General features: G+C 42.6%; 1 protein-coding gene across 5 annotated transcripts in view; it reads right to left on the bottom strand.

Moving 5' to 3' along the window:
• GATAD2B (GATA zinc finger domain containing 2B) overlaps positions 1 to 24,448 on the bottom strand; it is a 119,246-nt gene that overhangs the window by 17,019 nt on the left and 77,779 nt on the right. For all 5 annotated transcript variants that reach the window (XM_063662948.1, XM_063662966.1, XM_054461525.2 and 2 more), the window contains one exon: positions 6,444 to 6,779. In XM_063662948.1, coding sequence (XP_063519018.1) covers positions 6,444 to 6,779 — 336 coding nt within the window. The remainder of the gene's footprint in view (positions 1 to 6,443; positions 6,780 to 24,448) is intronic.

The following is a 24,448-nucleotide window of genomic DNA, read 5'->3' as shown; positions in this document are numbered from 1 at the left end:
TTGAGATGCAGTCTGGCTCTGTCGCCCAGCTGGAGTGCAATGGCACGATCTCAGCTCACTGGAACCTCCGTCTCCTGGGTTCAAGTGATTGTCCTGCCTCAGCCTCCCGAGTCGCTGGGAATACAGGTAACCGGCACCGTGCCTGCTAATTTTTTTTTGTATTTTTAGTAGAGACGGGGTGTCACCGTTTTGGCCAGGCTGGTCTCAAACTCCTGACCTCGTGATCCGCCTGCCTTGGCCTCCCAAAGTGTTGGGATTATAGGCGTGAGCAACTGCGTCCGGCCTGAATTCATTTTTAAAGTGTGATTTACTTCTCATTTCTATATTCCTTTATACTCCCCCTCTATGATTAACATGGGTCATTTTGGGTGGGCAGATCACTTGAGGCCAAAAGTTTGAGACCAACCTGGCCAACATGGAGAAACCCTGTCTACTAAAAATACAAAAATTAGCCGGGCGTGGTAGTACACGCCTGTAATCCCAGCTACTCAGGAGGCTGAAGCACAAGAATCACATGAACCTGGGAGGCGGAGGTTGAAATGAGCCGAGATTGCAACTCTACATTCCAGCCTGGGTGACAGAGCAAGACTCTGTCCCAAAAAAATTAAAAATACATAAAAAATAAAACACAGGTAATTTTGGAATCTGGAAGATTTTTCATTCAGAAGCTCTTTCTATTCTGGTCCTGGCTGGATATATACATTACAGATTATTTCTAAGGTAAGGAATTCTTCCTTGCTCAAATGAGTGCCACTTACTGCTTAGGAACTGCCCAGTACCAAGACAGAGACATTACTGGATGGAGACTTGGGAACTGTATGCCATTTATCAGGAAGTTATATCTGAGAACAACTTTAAATGATTATTTTATTCCCAGATATAAACACATCGGTATTAGGTAGATAGCACAGATAAGGCAAAGCCAAAGTCTCCTTTTTTCTTTTGAGTCGGAATCTTGCACTGTCACTGGGGCTGGAGGGCAATGGTGCAATCTTGGCTCACTGCAACCTCCTCTCAGGTTTAAGTGATTCTCCTGCCTCCCGAGTTGCTGGGATTACATGTGCCCGCCACCACGCCCGGCTAATTTTTTGTATTTATAGTAGAGATGGGGTTTTACTATGTTGGCCAGACTGGTCTCAAACTCCTGACCTCGTGATCCACCCGCCTCAGCCTCCCAAAGAGCTGGGATTACAGGCATAAGCCACCGCGTCCAGCCTCTTTTCTTGTATTTATTTATTTTTTCTTTTGTTTTTTAGACAGGGTCTCACTCTGTCACCCAGGCAGGAGTGCAGTGGTGCAATCATTCGTGGCTCACTGCAGTCTCAATCTCCTAGGCCCAAGCGATCCTCCCACCTCAGCCTCCTGAGTAGCTAATTTTTAAATTTTTTGTAGAGAAGCGGTCTCCCTATGTTACTAAGGCTGGTCTTAAACTTCTAGGCTCAAGTGATTCTCCTGCCTTGGCCTCCCAAAGTGCTGAGATTACAGGTGTGAGCCACCATGCCCTGCCTCATTTCTTAATTTTCAAAAACTAATGAGCTAGGATTCTGGCCTCATTTGTTAAACATTCCAAGAGAGAAATTATTTTGCTCTTTTCCTAAACATATATATAATTTACAATATTTGGGGTAGTTAAGTATGAACTCCTACCTATTAGAGAGATACTATTAAAAGCCCCACTTGCTGTGACATCACTTGTGACTTAGTCTGGCATATTCTCAGAAGCTATAAAGCTCCTAATCCTTATCCCAGTAGCAAAAACAACTAAGCAGAGAACTTCTGTGTCTCTCTAGAATCCTAAAACATTAGTAGTGTTGGTTTCATACATACCTTATTTCACAGGTATCGTAACTTGCCCAACTGATGGTAAAATAAGATATTTAGGCTATGATGACATGGCTATTATGTTAAGAACTTCTCTTGCCTTCTGCTTGCAAATTCTTTCATTTTTTCTTGGTAGAGATGAGGTACCACTATGTTGCCCAGACAGATCTCAAATTCTTGCCTCAAGCAATCCTCCCACTTTGGCCTCCCAAAGTGCTGGGAATACAGGCATGCACCACTGCACCCAGCCCTTTCCTCTTTTTATCACTATCAAATAAACTACGGTTCTCCTTGTTGGGAATCTATCGGTTTTGTTTTTTTTATTTTTTGTTTTTTTTTTTTTTTGAGACAGGGTCTTGGTCTGTCACCCAGGCTGGAGTGCAGTGGTGCAATCTCTGCTCACTACAACTCCGCCTCCTGGGTTCAAGCGATTCTCCTGCCTTAGCCTTCCAAGTAGCTAGGATTACAGGCACCTGCCACCACACCTGGCTAATTTTTGTATTTTTAGTAGAGACAGGGTTTCACCATGTTGGCCAAGCTGGTCTCAAACTCCTGACCTCAGATGATCCTCCCACCTTGGCCTCCCAAAGTGCTGGGATTACAGGCGTTAGCCACTGTGACTGGCAGTTTTGTTCATTCTTATACATCTCGGGGCTAAGTGGAAATAGCTGTCAGTATATCTGGAGTCCCAAGCTTCCAGAGAATTGTGTTTCAAAAGATCACCCCATGTTGGGTACAGCAGCCCATGCCTAATAGTCCCAGCTACGCAGGAAGCCAAGTGGGGAGGACTGCTTGAGCCCAGGAATTTGAGGAAATAGTGCACTATGACAGTGCTTGTGAACAGCCAATGCACGTCAGCCTGGGCAACACAGCAACATCCCATCTCTTTAAATGATTTTAAAAAATCACCCCAAAACAACATTTTTTTAAAAATTGTTGGGTTTGGCTGGGTGTGGTGGCTCACGCCCATAATCCTGGCACTTTGGGAGGCCAAGGCTGGTGAATCACAAGGTCAGGAGATCAAGACCATCTGGCCAACATGGCGAAACCCCATCTCTACTAAAAATACAAAAATTAGCCAGCATGTAGTCCCAGCTACTCAGGAGGCTGAGGCAGGAGAATCGCTTGAACCCAGGAGATGGAGGTTGTAGCGAGCCGAGATTGCGCCACTGCACTCCAGCCTGGGCAACAGAGCGAGACTCCGTCTAAAAAAAAAAAGAAAAAGTTGGGTTTTCAGGAAGTCTGACTTTTTAACATATACTGTATCTGTCTGCAATATAATACAATTCCAATATCACTAACAAGATCTTACCAAAATGTCTACAGGAGCAGGACTGAAAACAGGAAAAAAAAAAAGTGTTAACAAAGTTTATGAAAAATGTTGGGCCCGGCATGGTGGCTCATGCCTGTATTCCCAGCACTTTAGGAGGCAAAGGCAGGCAAATCACTTGAGTCCAGGAGTTAGAGACCAGCCTGGATGACACAGCGAAACCTCATCTCTACTAAAAATACAAAACAATTAGCTGGGTACAGGGGCACATGCCTGTAGTCCCAGCTACTTGGGAGACTGAGGAGGGAGGATTGCTTGAGCCTGGGAGGTGGAGGTTGCAGTGAGCGGAGATCATGCCAAACTGCACTCCAGCCAGGGTGACAGAGTGAGACCTTGTCAGGAAAGGGAAAGAGAAGGAAAGGAAAGAAAAATGCATTTAAGAGTTCCAATTTGGGATGTGAAGAATCCACCTAACATTTCTTTAACTCCTTCTCCCCAATGAAGTAGGATAAGTTACTTGCTCCAGAAGGGTAAGGGAGATTATAAAAGCAAGTAGGTTGCTCAGGTCCATGATCTCATTCACCCATATCCTTTTCTTTCAAACAATCTAAAAATGAACCTACTTATATAATATTCTGCTGGCACTACCTATAATTTATAAGTATTTTTCTTCTCTTCCAGGACCTCTAGGGAATCTGCCTGAGGTTTCTTAAGAGGTTTTTTTGTGGTTGTTTTTGCTTTTTTTAAAAACGGAGACAAAGTCTCACTCTGTTGCCCAGGTTGGAGTGCAGTGGCACGATCTCAGCTCACTGCAACCTCTACCACCCGGGTTCAAGCAATTCTCATGCTTCAGCCTCTCAAGTAGCTAGGAACACAGGTGTGTGCCACCACACCTGGCTCATTTTTTCATATTTTTAGTAGAGACAAGGTTTCACCATGTTGGCCAGGCTGGTCTCAAACTCCTGACCTCAGGTGATCCACCCGCCTAGGCCTCAAAGTGCTGGGATTACAGGTGTGAGCCATCGCTTACTAAGAGTTTTTAATGTTACTACCAAGAATAATGTTTGCTTGTGGAGCGTGGTTTTAAAAAATAATCCTGGGACAAGACCAGTAAGTAGACATCAAAAGGTAGAGAAAGTAACATGTGTAAGGTTATAACCATTCCTTTCTTCTTCATTCTCCACCAGTCCAGCTTCTTAGAGATTCTGCTTCGGATGAGTCCTACAGCAAACTCAGCAAGGTCATTTGGAGGGCAACTGAACACTGAAGACTAATTCTCACAGCTATCAGCTGTTTCTGAACTATTTATAAACTGATTTTTTTTTTCAGATGGAGTCTCGCTCTGTCACCCAGGCTGGAGTGCAGCGGAGCAATCTCGGCTCACTGCAACCTCCACCTCCCGGGTTCACACCATTCTCCTGCCTCGGCCTCCCGAGTAGCGGGGACTACAGGCACCTGCCACCACGCCTGGCAAATTTTTTGTATTTTTAGTAGAGATGGGGTTTCACGGTGTTAGCCAGGATGGTCTCGATCTCCTGACCTCATGATCCACCCGCCTCGGCCTCCCAAAGTGCTGGGATTACAGGCATGAGCCACCGCACCTGGCCTAAACTGAATGTTTTAAAAGCTAGGGTTGGCTGGGTGTGGTGGCTCATGCCTATAATCCCAGCACTTTGGGAGGCAGAGGTGGGCAGATCACCTAAGGTCAGGAGTTCGAGACCAGCCAGGCTACCATGGTGAAACCCCATCTCTACTAAAAATACAAAATTAGCTGGGTGTGCTGGCACGTGCCTGTAATCCCAGCTACTTAGTGGAGTAGAGAGGCAAGAGAATCACTTGAACCCAGGAGGTGGAGGGTGCAGTGAGCCGAGATCGTACCATTGCACTCAGCCTGAGCAAAAAGAGTGAAACTCCATCTCTCTCTCTCTCTCTCTCTCTCACACACACACACACACAAACTTGGGTTATAAACTGGGTGTGGTGGCTCACAATAGTAGTCCCAGCACTTTGGGAGGCCAATGTGGGAAGATCACTTGAGGCTGAGAGTTTGAGACCAGCCTGGGCAACATAGTGAGACTCTGTCTCTACAAAAGTATTCAAAAATTAGCTGGGTGTGATGATGCACACCTGTAGTCCCAGCTACTTGGGAGGCTAGGGCGGGAAGGTAATTTGAGCCCAGGAGTTGGTGGTTACAATGAGCTATGATCATGCTACTGCACTCAAGACTGTGTGACAAAGTGAGACCCTATCTTAAAAAAAAAAAAAAAAACAAAAAATCAAAAACTGGCTGGATGCTGTGGTGCACGCCCATAATCCAGCATTTTGGGAGGCCGAGGAGGGAGGATCACTTGAGCTCAGGAATTCGAGACCAGCCTGGGAAATATGGCAAAAACCTGTTTCTATAAAAATACAAAAATTAGACGGGCATGGTGGGATGTGCCTGTAGTCCCAGCTACTCAGGGGGGTGGGGTGTGGGTTGGGGTTGAGATGGGAAGATCGCTTGAATCCAGGGAGTCACACCACTCACTACACGCCAGCCTAGGCAACAGAGCGAGACCTTGCCTCAAACAAACAAACAAACAAACAAACAAAACCAAGCACAAAAAAAACTCATAAAGAACAAAAAGAAGAAACCCCAAACTAGGGTTATCTATACTATGATTCACTGCACAGGCAGACTCAACCACTGGCCAGTTCCACGTACCTCTCCTTACTGTGTGCTCTATAGTTTCAAGTACTCAACCCTGAAAGACACCAGAAAAAAAGGCCTGGGAAAACATGTTGCATGTGTGAGTGAGTGAGAGAGAGAGAGTAACATACATGTACAAATGAATGTATATGTATATGGGGGAGCTGGGGGAAGTGGTACAGATACAGCAAGAATGCAGAGACTTACCACATGAAGATAATTTGCTTTCTGACACAAGAAAAGCTAGGCCCACGTTTTTGGATGTAATAAAAGCCAGGACTCCACAACAAATACATCCTAAAACTCCTGGAATTATCTGACAAAAAGACTATTTTTCTCCTCCTAAGACGGCCATGAAGATTAGAGTGAAGGTATATATTAACTCACTTCCCTTTGGCCTATCAGCTCTCTAGTGCCCCCTTTATCTAGAAATGACCATTTTTTCTCTTAAGAGTAAGAACTACGATTTCTCTGTAGGCTAAGCAGTTTTTGAGGCACCTGGTTTCATTTGGAAATAAAATGAATTTATGGTCAAACTCGATGATATATCTTCTTTTAAGAATCTTTAGGATGAAAAACACCCTCCTCTCATTGGAATTCATTCCATTTTCACAGGCTTTATGAGACGACCCTATCCCTGGAGGCAGCTGAACTGAGCCATACCTCCGTCTAGCACTCATATCCACAGGCTCATCATTGATGTTTTCTTTGCCTGGCCTTCCAGCAGTCCTGTTGTCTCCATGAGGCCTGAGATTCCCATTAAGTTTTTCTTCATAGCCCTTGACACCACTGCCATCCTGTTTGGTGGGTAACTCATGTGGCACCTCAAGATTTGCCAAATCCTTCCTTTTGAGCAATGCCAACATTTTCAGACGTTCCATGGCCTCATGCCCCTCCATTTTGAGTCGCTTTGCCAGGACATCATCTCGCTCATCTGCTGGGTCCAAGCTCCGCTTCAACAGATTCAAGCGAAGAGCATCTTCTGTCATTCTATCCATCCTATGAAAAGAAAAATACAAGATCAGAATAAAGTGCCTTAAATAGTCCATTTAAAAAAAGGTGGAATGGTAAAGTTATTAACAAGAATCTCTCTCACACATACACACACACACACACACACACACACACACAAGGTTCAAAGTTAACCAAGCTAATGTCCTACCTGATATCGTCCTAGCACATTTATATTAAAGGAGATTTCTCCATTCAACCTCAGCAATTTAAGTAAACTTAAATCTACATAAGCAAGGCCTGTTGACATCTGCCCTTAATTCTACATCGATATAGATTGAAAATCTTTTTTTTTTTTTTTTTTTTTTTTTTAGCTTTTATTTTATGTTCAAGGGTACATGTGCAGGTTTGTTATATAGGTAAACTGCATGTTACCAGGGTTAGCAGATTCAAAATCTGAAGATGCTTTTTAAAATGAAGAACTTGGGTGCTTAGCCTGATAAGAAGCACTATTTTTTTCTTTACTCATGAAGAAAAAGTGTTAACGGCAAGCTAATTAATCATTATCTTCCCTTTTCACTTTGATTTTTTTTACACTAACAGAATCTAAATGTAGGCCGGACATGGTGGCTCAACTTGTATTCCCAGCTCCTCCAGAGACTGAGGTGGGAGGACGGCTTGAGCCCAGGAGTTCAAGACCAGCCTGGGCAAAATGGTGAGACCCCATCTCTACAAAAAAATTAAAAATTTGTCAGGCATAGTGGCACATGCCTGTAGTCCCAGCTACTTGGGAGGCTAAGGTGGGAGGATTGCTTGAGCCCAGAAGGTTGAGGCTGCACTGAGCCTGATTATACCACTGAACTCCAGATGGGGTGATACAGCGAGGCTCTGTCTCCAAGAAACAACAAAAAAAAATCTAAATGCAAATTCAGATTTAGATTTTCTCCAACACTTTCAAATCCAGAGTTGTTGTCCTGGTAGGAAACAGCAAAGATAAAGTAGTAAGAAAATCTTTTAAGTCAAAGAAACACAGGTTAAAATTGCTACTTATGTTAACCAAGTCAAATATTTAGTAAGTTATTTTACCTTCCCAAGTTTCAATTTCATTTGTAAAAATGGAGTACTTAAAATTTTTTTCTATTCCAGGGCTGGGCGTGGTGGCTCACACCTATAATCCCAGCATTTTGGGAGGTCGAGGAGGGTGGATCACGAGGTCAGGAGTTCAAGATCAGCCTGGCCAAGACGGTGAAACCCCAACTCTACTAAAAATATAAAAACTTAGCCGGGCGTGGTGGCGGGCACTTGTAATTCCTGCTACTTGGGAAACTGAGGCAAAGAATTGCTTGAACCCAGGAGGCAGAGGCTGCAGTGAGCTGAGATCTCGCCACTGCACTCCAGCCAGGGCGACAGAGCGAGACTCTGTCTCAAAGAATGAATGAATTAATTAATTAATTAAATTAAAAAGATTCTTTTCCAGTTGCAATGAAAAATAAACAAAACAAAACAGGGGCCGGGTGCAGTGGCTCACGCTTGTAATCCCAGCACTTTGGGAGGCTGAGGTGGGTAGATCACTTGAGGTCAGGAGTTCGAGACCAGCCTGGCCAACATGGTGAAACCCTGTCTCTATTAAAAATACCAAAATTAGGCATGGTGGCGCTTTCATGTAGTCCCAGCTACCTGAGAGTCTGAGGCATGAGAATCACTTGAACCTGCAAGGTAGAGGTTGCAGTGTGCCAAGATCGCACCACTGCATTCCAGCCTGGGTGACAGAAACTGTCTTGAAACAAAAACAAAACAAGACCAAAAAATGAAACACACACCCTTTATTATATTTGTATTTATGTATTTATTTATTTATTTGAGAGGGCCTCTTGCACTGTTGCCAGGCTGGAGTGCAGTGGTGCGATCTCAGCTCACTGCAACCTCCACCTCCCAGGTTCAAAGCAATTCTCCTGCCTCAGCCTCCCAAGTAGCTGGGACTATGGGTGTGTGCCACCACGTCCAGCTAATTTTTGTATTTTTTAGTACAGACGGGGTTTCACCATGTTGGCCAGGATGGTCTCAATCTCTTGACCTTGTGATCTGTCTGCCTCGGCCTCCTAAAGTGCTGGGATTACAGACATTAGCCACTGTGCCCGGCCTGTTTTTATTTTTATTTTTGAGAGATAGGGTCTCGCTCTATCACCCAGGCTAGGGTGCAAGTGGCACAATCATAGCTTATTGCAGCTTCAAACTCTAGGGCTCCAACAATCCTCCATGCCTCAGCCTCCTGAGTAGCTAGAGATACATGCCACCACACTGGGCTAATTTTTTAGTTTTTTGTAGGACAAGGTCTCACTATGTTGCCCAGGCTGGTCTGGTACTCCTGGGCTCAAATGATCCTCCTGCCTCAGCCTCTCAAAGCGCTTGGGATTATAGGCAGAAATACACCTTTTAGAGATTAGAGAAAAGTCAGAACCCAAACTTCTGAATTTTGGGGTAATGCTTCTTAATTCCCTCTCTTTTTAAAGAATAGCTTTAGCAGCCATAAAAAAAGAACGAGTTCATGTCCTTTGCAGTTTAAATGGATGAAGCTGGAAGCCATCAATCTCAGCAAACTAACAAAGGAACAGAAAACCAAACACTGCATGTTTTCACTCGTAAGTGGGAGTTGAACAATGAGAACACATGGACACAGAGAGGGGGAACATCACACACCTGGGTCTGTTGAGGGGTAGGAGGCAAAAGGAAGGAGAGCATTAGGACAAATATCTAATGCATGTGGGGCTTAAAACCTAGATGACGGGTTGATAGCTGCTGCAAACCACCATGGCACATGTACACCTATGTAATAAACCTTCAGGTTCTGTGCATGTATCCCAGAACTTAAAGTAAAATAAAATAAAAAAAGAATAGCTTTACTGAGATATAATTCACATATCATACAATTCACCTATGTAAAGTGTACAATTCAATGATGTTTAGTATATTCAGAGCTGTGCAACTATCATTATAATCAACTTTAGAACATTTTTATCACACTTCACCTCCCAATTTACCTCTGAAAAATATCTTCAGATGGAGGGACTAGAAAGTGGAGTGCTACAGAACACCACCCTAACTCTATAGTTAACAATGTCTTTAGTAGTTCAATCAATACTATATAACTGACAGTAGTAACTGGGCATACCATGGTGAGTTGGGCAGAGTAGGAAAAGTCTGCCACTCAACTGATTATACACCTAGATGCAAAAAGTACAGCCATGCCTCATTTTATTGCATTTCACTTTATTGTGCTTTGCAGCTACTTTGTTAAAGGAAAACAAGGCCAGGCACAGTGGCTCACGCCTGTAATCCCAGCACTTTGGGAAGCCAAGGCGGGCAGATCACTTGAGGTCAGGAGTTCAAGACCTGCCTGGCCAACATGGTGAAACCCCATCTCTACTAAAAATACAAAAATTAGTCGGGTGTTGTGGCACATGCCAGTAATCCCAGCTATTTGGGAGGCTGAGGCAGGAGGATCGCTTGAACCCGGGAAGCATAGGTTTCAGTGAGCCAAGATCGCACCACTGCACTCCAGCCTAGGCGACAAGAGCAAGACTCCATCTCAAAAAAAAAGTTAGCCAAGTTGTGAATGCAAAGGAAAAGTTCCTGAAGGAAATTAAAAGTGCTACTCCAGTGAACACACAAATAATGGCAAAGTGCAAAGGCCTTACTGGCAATATGGAGAAAGTTTTAGTGCACTGGCAAGATCAAACCAGCCACAATATTCCTTTAAGCCAAAGCCTAATTCAGAATCAGGCCCTAACTCTCTTCAATTCTGTGAAGGCTGGGAGAGATGAGGAAGCTGCAGAAGAAAAGCTGGAAACTAGCAGAGGCTGGTCCATGAGGTTTAAGAAGTCATGCCATAACACAAAAGTACAAGGTACAGCAGTAGCCAAGTCCTGATGTAGAAGCTAATGCAAGTTATCCATAAGATCTAGCTGAGATAACCCACAAAGGTGACATATTAACAGTACATTTTTTTCCCTTTTTAAAATTTTCTAATTTTTATTTTAGATTTAAGGGATACATGTGTAGATTTATTAAATGGATGTACTGCATAATGCTGGGGTTTGGGCTTCTATTGAACTCATCACCCAAATAGCTAACATAGTACCCAATGGATAGTTTTTCAACCCTTATCTCCCACTCCATTCCTCCCCTTTTTGGAGTACTCAGTGTCTGCTGTTTTCATCTATAAGATCATGTGAACAGTACATTTTCAATGTAGATAAAATAGCCTTCTACTAGAAGACTTTCATAGAGAGATGTCAATACCAGGCTCCAAAGCTTCAAAAGACAGGCTGACTCTCTTGTTAGAGGCTAATATGGCTGGTGACTTTAAATTGAAGTCAGTGATCATTTACCATTCCAACAATTCTAGGGCCCTTAAGAATTACGTTAAATAAACTGGGCATAGTAGTGCACACCAGTAGTCTCAGCTATGTGGGAGGCTGAGGCAGCAGAGTTGCCTGAGCTCAGGATTTTGAGGCTGTAGAGCACTATGATTGCACCTGTGAATAGCCACTGCATTCCAGCCTGGACAACATAGCAAGACTCCATCTCTTAGAAAAAAGGTAAGAATTACGCTAAATCTACTCTGCCTGCACTCTCTCAATGAAAGAATGACGTCTGGATGACAGCACATCTGTTTATAGTATGGTTTACTGAATATTTTAAATTCATGGCTGAGATCTACTGCTCAGAAAAAAGATCCCTTTCAAAATATTACTGCTCATTGACAATGCATCCAGTCACCAAGAGCTTTGATGGAGATGAACAAGGAGACTAATGTTGTTTTCATGGGCTAACACATCCACTCTACAGACCATGAATCAAGGAGTAATTTTAACTTTCAAGTCTTACTATGTAAGAAATATTGCTGGGCATGGGGGCTCATGCCTGTAATCCCAGCACTTTGGGAAGCCGAGGCAGGTGGATCACCTAAGGTCAGGAGTTCGAGACCAGTCTGACCAACATGGTGAAACCCCGTCTCTACTAAAAATACAAAATTAGGCTTGGCAGCACATGCCTGTAATCCCAGCTACGTGGGAGGGTGAGGCAGGAGAATCACCTGAACCTGGGAGGGGGACATGGCAGTGAGCCAAGATCATGCCACTGTACTCCAGCCTGGGCAACAAGAGCAAAACTCAGTCTCAAAAAAAAAAAAAAAAGAAAAAAGAAATATTAATATATTTCAGGCCAAGCATGGTGGCTCACACAAGTAATTCCAGTGCTTTCGAGGCCAATGTGGGAGGATCACTTAAGCCCAGGAGTTTGAGACTGGCCTGGGCAACACAGTAAGACCCTGTCTCTTTTTTTTTTATGTTTTTTTTGGCTTGCTTTCTGCTTGTTTGTTTTTGAGACAGAGTCTCGCTCTGTCGCCCAGGCTGGAGTGCAGTGGCGCACCCTCAGCTCACTGCAACCTCCACCTCCTGGGTTCATGCCATTCTCCTGCCTCAGCCTCCCGAGCAGCTGGGATTACAAGCGCCCACCACCATGCCCAGATAATTTTTTGTATTTTTGCTAGAGATGGGGTTTCACCGTGTCAGCCAGGATGGTCTCGAGCTCCTGACCTCGTGATCAGCCCGCCTCAGCCTCCCAAACTGCTGGGATTACAGGCATGACCACCGTGCCCAGCCAAGACCCTGTGTCTTTAAAAATAAAAATTTTAAAAACCTCCTGGAAATTATTTACCATTGCAGGAGGAAGTAAAACTATTAACATTTTTCTTTTCTTTTTCTTTTTTTTTTTAGATGGAGTTTTGCTCTTGTTGCCCAGGCTGGAGTGCAATGGTGAGATCTCGGCTCACCTCCACTTCCTAGGTTCAAGCAATTCTCCTGCCTCAGCCTCCCGAGTAGCTGGGATTACAGGCATGTGCCACCCCAGGCCCAGCTAATTTTGTATTTTTAGTAGAGAAAGGGTTTCTCCATGTTGGTCAGGCTGGTCTCGCACTCCCGACCTCAGGTGATCTGCCTGCCTCGGCTCCCCAAATTGCTGGGATTACAGGCATGAGCCATCACGCCCGGCCTAAAACTATCAACATTAACAGGAATTTGAAAGAAGTTGATTATAACTTTCATGCATGACCTTTGACAGGTTCAAGGTTTCAATGGAGGAAATGACTGCAAAAGTGGTAGAAACAGCAAGAAAACTACAATTAGAAGGGAGCCTGGGCAAGGCACAGCTGGGATCCCAGCACTGTAATCCCAGCACTTTGGGAGGCTGAGACAGGAGGATCACTTGAGCCCAGGAGTTCGAGACCAACCTGGACAACAAAGTGAGACCCTATCTCTACAAAAAATAAAATTAGTTGGGCATGGTGGCATGCACCTCACTCAGGAGGGTGAGGTGAGAAGATTGCATTAGCCCAGGAGTTTGAGGCTACAATGAGCTACAATCATGCCACTGCACTCCAGCTTGGGTGACAGACTACAACTGAGTCTCTTTAAAAAACAAACAAAAAACAAAAATTTGAATGGATAAGGAGTTGCTTCTTATGGATGAGCAAAGAAAGTGGTTTCTTGAGATGGAATCTACTCCTGGTAAGATGCTGTGAACACTGTTGAAATGACACCAGAAGATTTAGAATATTCCTTAAACTTAAGTTGACAAAGCAGCAGCAGGGTTTGAGAGAAATGACACCAATGTTGAAAGTAGTTCTACTGTGGATAAAATGGTATTAAACAGTACCGCATGCTATATGAAAATCTTTCATGAAAGGAGAGTCAATCCATGTGGCAAACTTCATCATCTTATTTTAAGAAACTGCCAGATTAGGCAGGCGCAGTGGCTCACGCCTGTAATCTCAAAAAAAAAAAAAAAAAAAAAAAAAAAATTTGCCAGGTTACCCCAACCTTCAGCAACCACCACACTAATGGGTGAGCAGTCATCCACATGGAGGCAAGACACTCTACTAGCTAAAAGATAATGACTTGCTGAAGGCTCAGATGATTGTTAGCACTTTTTAGCAAGAAAGTGTTTTTTAAGATGTATTCATTGTTTTTTTAGACATAATCCTATTGCACTTAATAGACTACAGCATAATGTAAACATAACTTTTATTTTATTATTATTATTATTTTTTGAGACAGAGTCTTGCTCTGTCGTCCAAGCTGGAGTGGAGTGGCATGATCTCGGTTCATTACAACTTCTGCCTCCTGAGTTCAAGCGATTCTACTGCCTCAGCCTCCTGAGTAGCTGGGATTATAGGCACATACCACCATGCCCAGCTAATTTTTGTATTTTTAGTAGAGAGGAGGTTTCACCATGTTGACCAGGCTGGTCTCAAACTCCTGACTTCAAGCAATCCTCCCGCCTCAGCCTCCCAGAGTGCTGGGATTACAGGCGTGAGCCACCGCGTCTGGCCTAAACATAACTTTTATATATACTGGGAAACCAAAAAATTTGTGTGACTTGCTTTATTGCAATATTTGCTTTATTGTGGTGGTCTGGAATGGAACATACAAAATCTCTGAGGTATGTCTGTACTTTAGAAAAGTACACAGTAAGGCAGTGGCTTGTGTGTATAATCCCAGTGACGCAAGAGGATCATTGGAGGCTGAGAGTTTGAGACCATCCTGGGAGACTCATCTCTAAAAAAAAAATATTTTTTTTTTTTTTTTTTTTGAGACAGTCTGTCACCCAGGCTGGAGTGCAATGGCACAACCTTGGCTCACTGCAAGCCTCCCAGGTTCAAGTGATTCTCATGCCTCAGCCTTCCGAGTAGCTGAGATTACAGGTGTTCACCACCATACTCAGCTAATTTTTGTATTTTTAGTAGAGACGAGGTTTCACCATGTTGGCCAGGCTAGTCTTGAACTCCTGATCTCAAGTGATCTGCCCACCTTCGCCTCCCAAAGTGCTGGGATTACAGGCGTGAGCCACTGCACCCAGCCTAAAAAAATTAAAAAAAAAAAAAAATTAGCCAGGCATGGTGACTGAAGTGGGAAGATCAATTTAGCCCAGGAGTTTGAGGCTGCAGTGAGCTATGATTGCACCACTCTACTCCAGCCTGGGTGACACAGCAAGACCCTGTCTCTTAAGTACACATAGCAAGATATACACATTTAAGTTGATATACTACAGTATTCGAAGTTTTGAGATATATTCACGAGCACTGATAGTATATGACAAAACAACAAAATTCAAAAACCTAGAGCTGGAGTTTGGGGTGCCATCATTACCTTGGCTCCTTGAACTGACCACTATACAAACAGCTGAAAGTCAAATAATTTCCCCTCACTATACATTAATGATTCAAGAAACTGACCCATCAGAGGTTGCAAGAAACCAGAACCCAAAGAAACTGACCCATCAGAGGTTGCGAGAAACCAGAACCCAGATACCTGAATGTCTGAGGTAAGTCTTTCCTAATAGATAGCTTGAGAATTCTGACCAATCTGTCCACGGCTACTCTTGTCTTTACTAATCTATAAACCTCAACTTTATGAACTCACAACCATGCCTGCCTCAAAATGCAATGTAAAATGGACAAACTTTGAAAACATTATGCGAGTAAAATAAACCAGACACAAAAGGATAAATATTGTATGGTTCCACATATATGAGGTACCTAGAGATAGCATAATAGAGGGCTGAGCATGGTGGCAAGTGCCTATAATTCTAGCTACTTGGGAGGCTGGTGTGGGAGGAATGCTTGAGTGTCAGGAGTTGAAGACCAGCCTAGGCAACAGAGTAAGATGCTCTTATCTCAAAAACAACAACAACAACAACAAAAACAACAAACAAAAAACCCAAAAACAAAACAAACAAACAAAAAAACACACAGTAGAATAGAGGTTTCCAGCTAAGGTAGGGGTGGGGAGTGAGGGGTGATTGTTTAATGGGAACAGATTATCTGGGATGAAGAAAAAGTTCTGCAAGTAGATAGTGGTGATGGTTGCAAAACAATGTGAATGTACTTAAATCCACTGAATTATATACTTACAAATGGTTAAGATGGTAAATTTTATGTTACATATATTTTACCACAATAAAATTGCAAAAACAAAATCCAACATAACTGATTACGGAAGGGCACACATGATCTTTTTAGGGTGATTGGAAATGTTCTTCTAAAATAGACTGTTGTGATGGTTGCACAACTTTGTAAATATACTAAAAAAAAATTCTACAGTTAAATTATGTCCCCTATTATAAAATTGTAAAAATAATATTCACTGAAAACTTATCACATAAATATTCCTCTGCAAAAAAAAAAGAAAATTTTGTAAAATGAATGTTGCATATTGCCTTTTAATGCCTAACCAATCTTTTTTTGTTTCTTCTGTGATCCTAATAATAACAGATACTATTTCTTAACCACCCACTTAAATCCAAACATGCTATTGGGCACTTTATCATGTATTCTTACTTAAAATTTTTTTTTCTCCATTCCAGTTGGAGAAGAAACTTACTTAAATCTTTTCAACAAGCTACTAAGTAGGTAGTATTGTTTCTACTTCACAGGTGGGAAGAGGTGTATCCCAATTCCAAAGCTTTAGAGAGTAAATCTGGAATTACAACAGAGGTCTAGCTCATTTCCAAAATTTATTACACAGTACAACACCCTTCTCAGAGCCAGACATCTTAAGAAGCAAGTACTGTGTATTCATGTATCTGCACATCTATCCATCCATCCACCCCACAAATTTTAATCATATACTATGTGTCAAAGTCAGGCATTAGGAGTTAAGATTTTTGGAAAAATACTAGGTTACTGCTTTCCAGAATTTCATTCCAATAGAAAGATGTGCATATAACAAAAATACATAATTGGATGTTTACATGAACTCATTTTCTCTGCCTTTTTTTTTGTTTTGAGATGGAGTTTTTGCTCTGTTGCCCAGGCTGGAGCGCAATGGCACAATCTCAGCTCACTGCAAAGAGACACACCCTGCCTCTTTTTTTTTCCCCCTTTTTTTGAGTCTCACTCTGTCATCCAGTCTGGAGTACAGTGGTGTGATCATGGCTCACTGAAGCCTGGGCCGCCGGGTTCAAGCGACTCTCATGCCTCAGCCTCCTGAGTAGCTGGAACTACAGATGCGAGCCACCATGTGCATATTTTCTCTTTTACATTCAGAGGAAGAAAACAGAATTGATAGGAGTTGGTGACTTAGATTTGGGGTCAGAGAAAAGGATCATTCCCTGGCTTCAGCTTTTGCCTTGGGGTGAATTTTCTATTTACTGAAATGTGAGGATGAAAAGTAGTATATAAGAAGGCAGAGGCTGGGCACAGTGGCTCACGCCTGTAATCCTAACACTTTGGGAGGCCGAGGATGGCAGATCTCTTGAGGCTGGGAGTTCGAGACTAGCCTGGCCAGCATGGCAAAAGCTGCTTGTCTCTACTAAAAATACAAAAATTGCTGGGTGTGGTGGTGCATGCCTGTAATCCCAGCTACTTGGGTGGCTGAGGCATGAGAATCACTTGAACCTGGGAGGCAGAGGTTGCAGTGAACTGAGATCAGGTCACTTCACTCCAGCCTGGGTGACAGAACGAGACCCTGTCTCAAAAAAAAGGAAGTTTAAGGAAGAGAGCAGTTGTGTCAAACAACTGTAGCAGAAAAAGAAAAATGTCCAACTTTAAACTTGCTGTTGGACTCCTGTAAGAAACAAGAATGCCAAATGAAATAGCTCTACATTCATGCTTGTAAAGTTTCTGACAACATCAAACCAAAACCTGGATTTGCAGCAAAGACTTAAGAGGATCCTGAGAGGCAGAGAGAGGATAGGAAAATGAAGAGGGTGAACAAAATAAATTAACATATACAGGAGTACCTGCTCTGCACAAGGCAATGTACAAGGCCCTTTATATTTGTTCTTTGTTCTTCCATCACATCAGAGAACAGAAAAATCTAAATTGTTAGCTAGCTTGGAAGACCTCTAATTCTCAAAAATGATGAAAGTGAAGCCTATAGTTATATAATGTAACTTAAAAGTTTAAAGTAGCAATAGTCTAAAAGATCGTAAGATGGTTATGTTACTTATGAAAAGTTATCAGTATTTATAATGAAGGAGACAACAGTCCTTACAAAACAATAGTATTTAACACATAAAAAGTAAGTTTAAAAAACTGTTTTGAAGGCTGGGTGCAGTGGCTCACACCTGTAATCCCAGCATTTTGGGAGGCCAAAGCAGGCAGATCACTTGAGGTTAGGAGTTTGAAACCAGCCTGACTAACATGGTGAGACCCCTTGTCTACTAAAAACACAAAAAATTAGCTGGGCTGGTGGCAGGTGCGTGCCTATAATCCCAGCTGCTTGGGAGGCTGAAGCAGGAGAATCACGTGAGCCTGGGAGGCAGAGGTTGCAGTGAGCTGAGATCGCGCCATTGCACTCTAGACCTGGTGACAAAGCGAGATTCTGTCTCAAACAAAAAGCTGTTTTGGTTTAAAAATCCTAAGTAGAAATGAAAATACTTTCTTTCTTTTTTTTTTTTTTTTTGAGACAGAGTCTCACTCTTGTTGCCCAGGCTGGAGTGCAATGGCACGATCTTGTCTCACTGCTACCTCCGCCTTCCGGGTTCAAGCGATTCTCCTGCCTCAGCCTCCCAAGTAGCTGGGATTACAGGCACCCGCCATCATGCCCGGCTAATTTTTGTATTTTTAGTAGAGACGGGGGTTTCACCATGTTGTCCAGGCTGGTCTTGAACTCCTGACCTCAGGTGATCCACCTGCCTCGGCCTCCCAAAGTGCTGGGGTTACAGGCATGAGCCACTGCGCCCTGCTGAAAATACTTATTATTATTTTTTTAGGTGGAGTTTTGCTCTTGTCCAGGCTGAAGTGCAATGGCGCGATCTCAGCTCACTGCAACCTCTGCCTCCTGGGTTCAAGCAATTCTCCTGCCTCAGCCTCCCAAGTAGCTAGGATTACAGGCATGTGCCACCACGCCTGGCTAATTTTGTATTTTTAGTAGAGACAGGGTTTCTCTGTGTTGGTGAAGCTGGTCTCGAACTCCCGACCTCAGGTGATCCACCCACCTCGGCCTCCCAAAGTGCTGGGACTACAGGTGTGAGCCACTGTGCCCAGCCAAAAATACATTCTTAAAAAAATACTTTCATAAGTTCTAATTTATCTTTTTAAAATCTAAAAACTTTGAAGTAAATATTAATAAGCAAAAAATTTTCATTTTTATGTTCCACTATTTTTTCTGATTTGTCTCAAATGGTCACAGAGAATTTTACTGTGCACACTGAAGAGACTGTTCTTATTATAAAATATTTCAAAGATGGAGATAGGCTGGGCACGGTGGCTCACGCCTGTAATCCCAGCACTTTGGGAGGCCTAGGCAGGCGGATCACGAGGTCAGGCGATCGAGACCATCCTGACTAACACGGTGAAACCCCGTCTCTACTAAAAATACAAAAAGTTAGCTGGGCGTGGTGGCATGCGCCTGTAGTCCGAGCTACTCGGGAAGCTGAGGCAGGAGAATGGCGTGAACCCAGGAGGCGGAGGTTGCAGTGAACCGAGATCAGGCCACTGCACTCCAGCCTGGGTGACAGAGCAAGACTCCATCTTAAAAAAAAAAAAAAAAAAAAAAAAAAAAAAAAAAAAAAGAAAAAGATGGAGATAAAGAAGATCCCATGTACCCTTTATCTAGTTTCCCCCAATGGTAACATCTTGCAAAACTATAGAACCATATCACCAGCAGGATATCAACATTGATACAATAAGCAGATCTTCAGATTTCCCATTTTATTACTATTCATTTGTATGTACTTAGTTCTACACAATTTTGTCACATTTGTAAGTTCATGTATCCATCATCACAGTTAAGAAACAGCACCGTTCCATCATCTCGAGGATCCCTCGTGTTACCGTTTTATAACATCTACCCTATCCCCTCCCATCTCCTGCCACATTCATTCCTAACTCCTAGAAGCCACTAATCTATTCTCCATTTCTAAAATGTTGGCTTTTCAAACTATTATAAGTTGGAATCATACAGTATGTAACTTTTAGGACTGGCCTTTTTCACTTAGGATAATTTCCTTGAGATTCATCGAAGTGGCTGCAAGTACCAAGAGTTTATTCCTTTTTATTGCTGAGTAGTATTCCATGGTATGGATGTACCATGGTTTATTTACTCACTGAAGGACATCTGAGTTTTTTTCAGTTTTTGGCTATTAGGAATAAAGCTGCTATGAACATTCATGGGAAAGTTTTTGTAGAAAATTTTTCATTTATCTGGGATAAATGCCCAAGTGTGCAACTGCTGAGTCATATGGTAAGTGAATGTTTGGTTTTATAAGAAACTGCCAATCTGTTTTCCAAAGTAGCTATACCATCATATATTCCCAGATGCAATGTATGAGAAATCCAGGTTTTTCACACCCTCACCAGCATTTGGTGGTGTCATTTTTATTACTGTTATTTAATAGATGGGGTTTCACTATGTTACCCAGGCTGGAGTGCAGTGGCTATTCATAGGCATCATCTTAATCTCCAGCCTCAAATTCCTGGCCTCATTCCATCCTCCTACCTCAGCCACTAGAGAAGAAGCGACTTGAAGTGTGTGCCACTGCACCTGGCTGGTGTCATTATTTCTTACTTAAGCCATTTGGATAGGTGTGTGGTAATATTTCATTGTGGTTTCAATTTTCATTTCCCTAATGGCTAATGATGCTCTTTTTACATGTTTATTTGCCATCTGTAATTCTCTTCTATGAAACTTCTGTTCATGTCTTTTGCTCATTTCCTAACCAAGTTCTTTGCTGTTCCTTTTTACTGTTGAGTTTTGAGTTCTTTATGTATTTTAGATACTAGTCGTTAGTCATCTATGTGGTCTCCTATTTTTAGTGAGACAAAACATTAGATAAATCTGAGGCACTGTGTAACTTCACTCTCAACCCTTTCTCGCCCTCCCTTCTCCTTCAGATGTTGTTTCCATTCTCATAAATATTAAATAAGTTTATTGCATATACATGTAATCATTAATAATATATAGCATAGTTTGTATATTTTTAGAAATTATCACTTCTGTACTATCCTTCATTTTTCTTTCCAATATTGTTTTTGCTTTTGTTTTTTAAAATTTTATGTATGTATGTATGTATGAGATGGAGTTTCACTCGTTGCCCAGGCTGGAGTGCAATGGCACGATCTCGGCTCACTGCAGCCTCTGCCTCCCAGGTTCAAGCAATTCTCCTACCTCAACCTCCGGAGTAGCTGGGATTACAGGCACCTGCCACCACTCCTGGCTAATTTTTTTGTATTTTTAGTAAAGACAGGGTTTCACCATGTTGGTCAGTGTGGTCTTAAACTCCTGACCTCAGGTGATCCGCCCGCCTCGGCCTCCCAAAGTGCTGGGATTACAGGTGTGAGCCACCTCGCCCACCTTATTTTTTTTTTTTTGAGACAGAGTCTCGCTGTTGCCCAGGCTGGAGTGCAGTGGACCATGTCGGCTCACTGCAACCTCCGCTTCCTGGGCTCAAGTGATCCTCCTGCCTCAGCCTCCCAAGTAGCTAGGATTACAGGCTCACACTGCCATGCCAGGCTAATTTTTGCCACTGTGCCTGGCATTTTTTTTTTTTTAAGAGACAGTATCTCACTCTGTTGCCCAGGCTGGAATGCAGTGGTGTGATCATGTCTCACTGTAACCTTGACCTCCTGGGCTCAAGCAATCCTCCCACCACAGCCTCCCAAGCACCTAGGACTACAGGTGCACACCACCACACCTGGCTAATATATGGGGTCTCACTATGTTACCCAGGCTGGAGTGCAGTGGCTATTCACAGGCACCATCTTAGCAATCTGCAGCTCAAATTCCTGGCCTCATTCCATCCTCCTACCTCAGCCACTAGAGGAGAAGCGACATTTACAAAAAAAAAAGTTGTTTGTAAAGATGGGGTTTTGTTACGTTGCCCAAGTTAGTCTTGAACTCCTGGCCTCACACGATCCTCCTGCCTTGGCTTCCCAAAGCATCAGGATTACAGGTGTGAGGCACCATGCCCAGCCTTCAATTTTTTATATTTAAAATTTGTCCAAGTAACTGCATAAAGCTCTACTTCATTTGCTTTAACTGCTGTGTAGAATCCCACAGCAGGAATATACAATTAGTTATCCATTCTCCACCTCAATATTTAGGGATCAATTTGTTGATGTTAAAACCAACGCTGCAATTTCCACTTCTGGTCAGGATGATTGAACAGAGACCAGAGATTTACCCTCTCACCTAAAAGAACCACCACCACCAAAAGAAAAAAAAAAAAAAAACCCAAACAAAAACCATAAAAACAAGGGTTTTGAAAACAATGGACATCAGGCAACAATGGACAGTGACCCCAGAGTGACAAGAAGCAAATGAAGTGAGCTCTACAACTGGCCTGGCTTATTGCCTTAAGAGAGTTTCCAGGACATGATGCAGGAGGGGAGGGAGATTGAGGCAAAGCCTGAGAAACTCCTGAGTTGAAGAGATGGAGCAGAGAATATAATGAGATAATGGCAGCCAGATTTCAAAGGACAGAGTATCACAGCAGAGAAAGCTGCAGAGAAAGTCTCAGAAGCCCAGAGATCTGAAAAATGATCCCCTCAAATACTGAGGAGATCAGACTGCTGATCAGCACATGTAACTGAGGAAACTATCCAAGACTGGGGGAAAAACAAACATATGAAAGGAATGGAGCAAGCAGTACCCAGAACTTACATGAGGCCAGGAATAGTGCCTGTTCTTAGTAGCCAGATTAGAAAAACTCAATTTATGGGGTATCGGGTAGAGTGCACAGGAAAGTCCTACCTTAGCACTAGGGAATTTTTAGCCCTAAACTAAGTAGTGCTTAGTTTAAGTACTGGCCTAACAAATTATAAAAAAAAAAAAAAGGCAAAGAACTACACAGTTGACAAATACAATAACTGAATTGCAAATCAACCCTCAAGATTTATAGGAATAAAAATAATCCAGCACCCAAAAATATAAAATTCACAATATCTGGAATTTGATTAAAGATTAACAGGCTTACAAAGAGGCAAGAAAACATGACCCTTAATGAGAAGAATAATCAATCAGAAGAAATCTATTTACCCAGAACTAATTCTGTTAGAATTAAAATGCCTTTAAAACAGATATTAATATCGTAACTGCATTCCATATGTTCAAAAAGTTACGCAGAGAAATGGAAGATGTACAGAAAGACTCAAGTCAAACTTCTAGAGATGAAAACCACTGTCTGAGATGAAAACTACAATGGATATAACAATAGTGTGGTACTGGCATAAAGACAGATATGTGATCAATGGAAAAAAACTCAGAAATACACCCTAATATTTATGGTCAATTTATTTTTCAACAAGGGTGCCAAGACAGTTCAATGAGGATTGCTTAAGCACAGGAGGCTGAGGCTGCAGTGAGCCTGATCAAACCACTGAACTCCTGCCTGGACGACAGAGCCAGACCCTGTATCAGTAAAAAAACCAAACCAAAACAAAAAAAGTTCCAGTCTATGCAAAATAGCGATAGCCTGTCTCTACCATTAATTTAAAACATTAAGCTGGGCATGGTGGTGGCTCACACCTGTAATCCCAGCACTTTGGGGGGCTGAGACGGGTGGATCCCATGAGCTCAGGAGTTCAAGACCAGCCTGGGCAACATGACAAAACCCCACGTTTATAAAATATAAAAAGTTAGCCAGGTGTGGTAGTTGCACGCCTACAGTTCCAGTTACTTTGGTGGGGGTGCTACAAGGTGGGGGTGAGGTGGGAGGATTGCTTGAGCCCGGGAAGTTGAGGCTGCAGTGAGCAATTGCACCACTGCACTCAAGCCTGGGTGACAGAGCAAGACTTTATCTCAAAAAAATAAATAAATGAATAAATAAATAAAAATTACCAGGCATGGTGGCATGCGTCCACAGTTCCAGCTACTCAGGAAGCTGAGGTGGAAGGATTGTTTAAGCTCAGGTGTTTGAGACTGCAGTTTACCATGATTACACCATTGTACTCCACTGGATGACAGAGCAAGACACTATCTCTATAAAAAAAAAAAAAAAAAAAAAAAAACCCCAAAAACCGTTCCCATAATAATTTTTTTTTGCCTTAAAGTTTGTCTTATATTAGTATGGTGACATTAACTTTCTGGTTAATATTTACCTACAACATTTTTTTTTTTGTTAATTTCAATTTCTACACCTTTATGTTTTCAACAGTATTTATCTGAATTTGTTTTTCCATTAAATCATTTCTAAAAAACTGACTAGTTTACACTTATCATGATCACTAATATATTTAGTTCTATTTCTACCACCTTCTGTTCTATTTACTTTGCTTGTTCTGTGCTTCCTTCTTGCTATGTTTGTTTTGAGACAGTCTCACTCTGTCACCCAGGCTGGGGTCCAGTGGTGTGAACCTGGCTCACTGCAACCTCTGCCTCCCAGGTTCAAGTGATTCTTCTGCCTTAGCCTCCAAAGTAGCTGGGATTACAGGTGTGTGCCACCAATGCCCAGCTAATTTTTTTGTATTTTTTTTTTGTAGAGATGGGGTTTCACCATATTGGCCACACTGGACTCGAACTCCTGGCCTCAAGTGATCCGCCCATCTCAGCCTCCTAAAGTGCTAGGATTACAGGCATGAGCCACCGTGTCCAGCCCCTTCTTGTTCTTTGCGTTCTTTTTTTTTTTTTTTTTTGAGACGGAGTCTCACTCTGTTGCCCAGGCTGGGATGCAGTGGCGGGATCTTGGCTCACTGCAATCTCCGCCTCCTGGGTTCA

This window comes from Pongo pygmaeus, chromosome 1, assembly GCF_028885625.2.
Source record: "Pongo pygmaeus isolate AG05252 chromosome 1, NHGRI_mPonPyg2-v2.0_pri, whole genome shotgun sequence".
NCBI classification, from domain to species: domain Eukaryota; kingdom Metazoa; phylum Chordata; class Mammalia; order Primates; family Hominidae; genus Pongo; species Pongo pygmaeus.
This window is presented reverse-complemented; position numbering and strand designations above follow the sequence as displayed.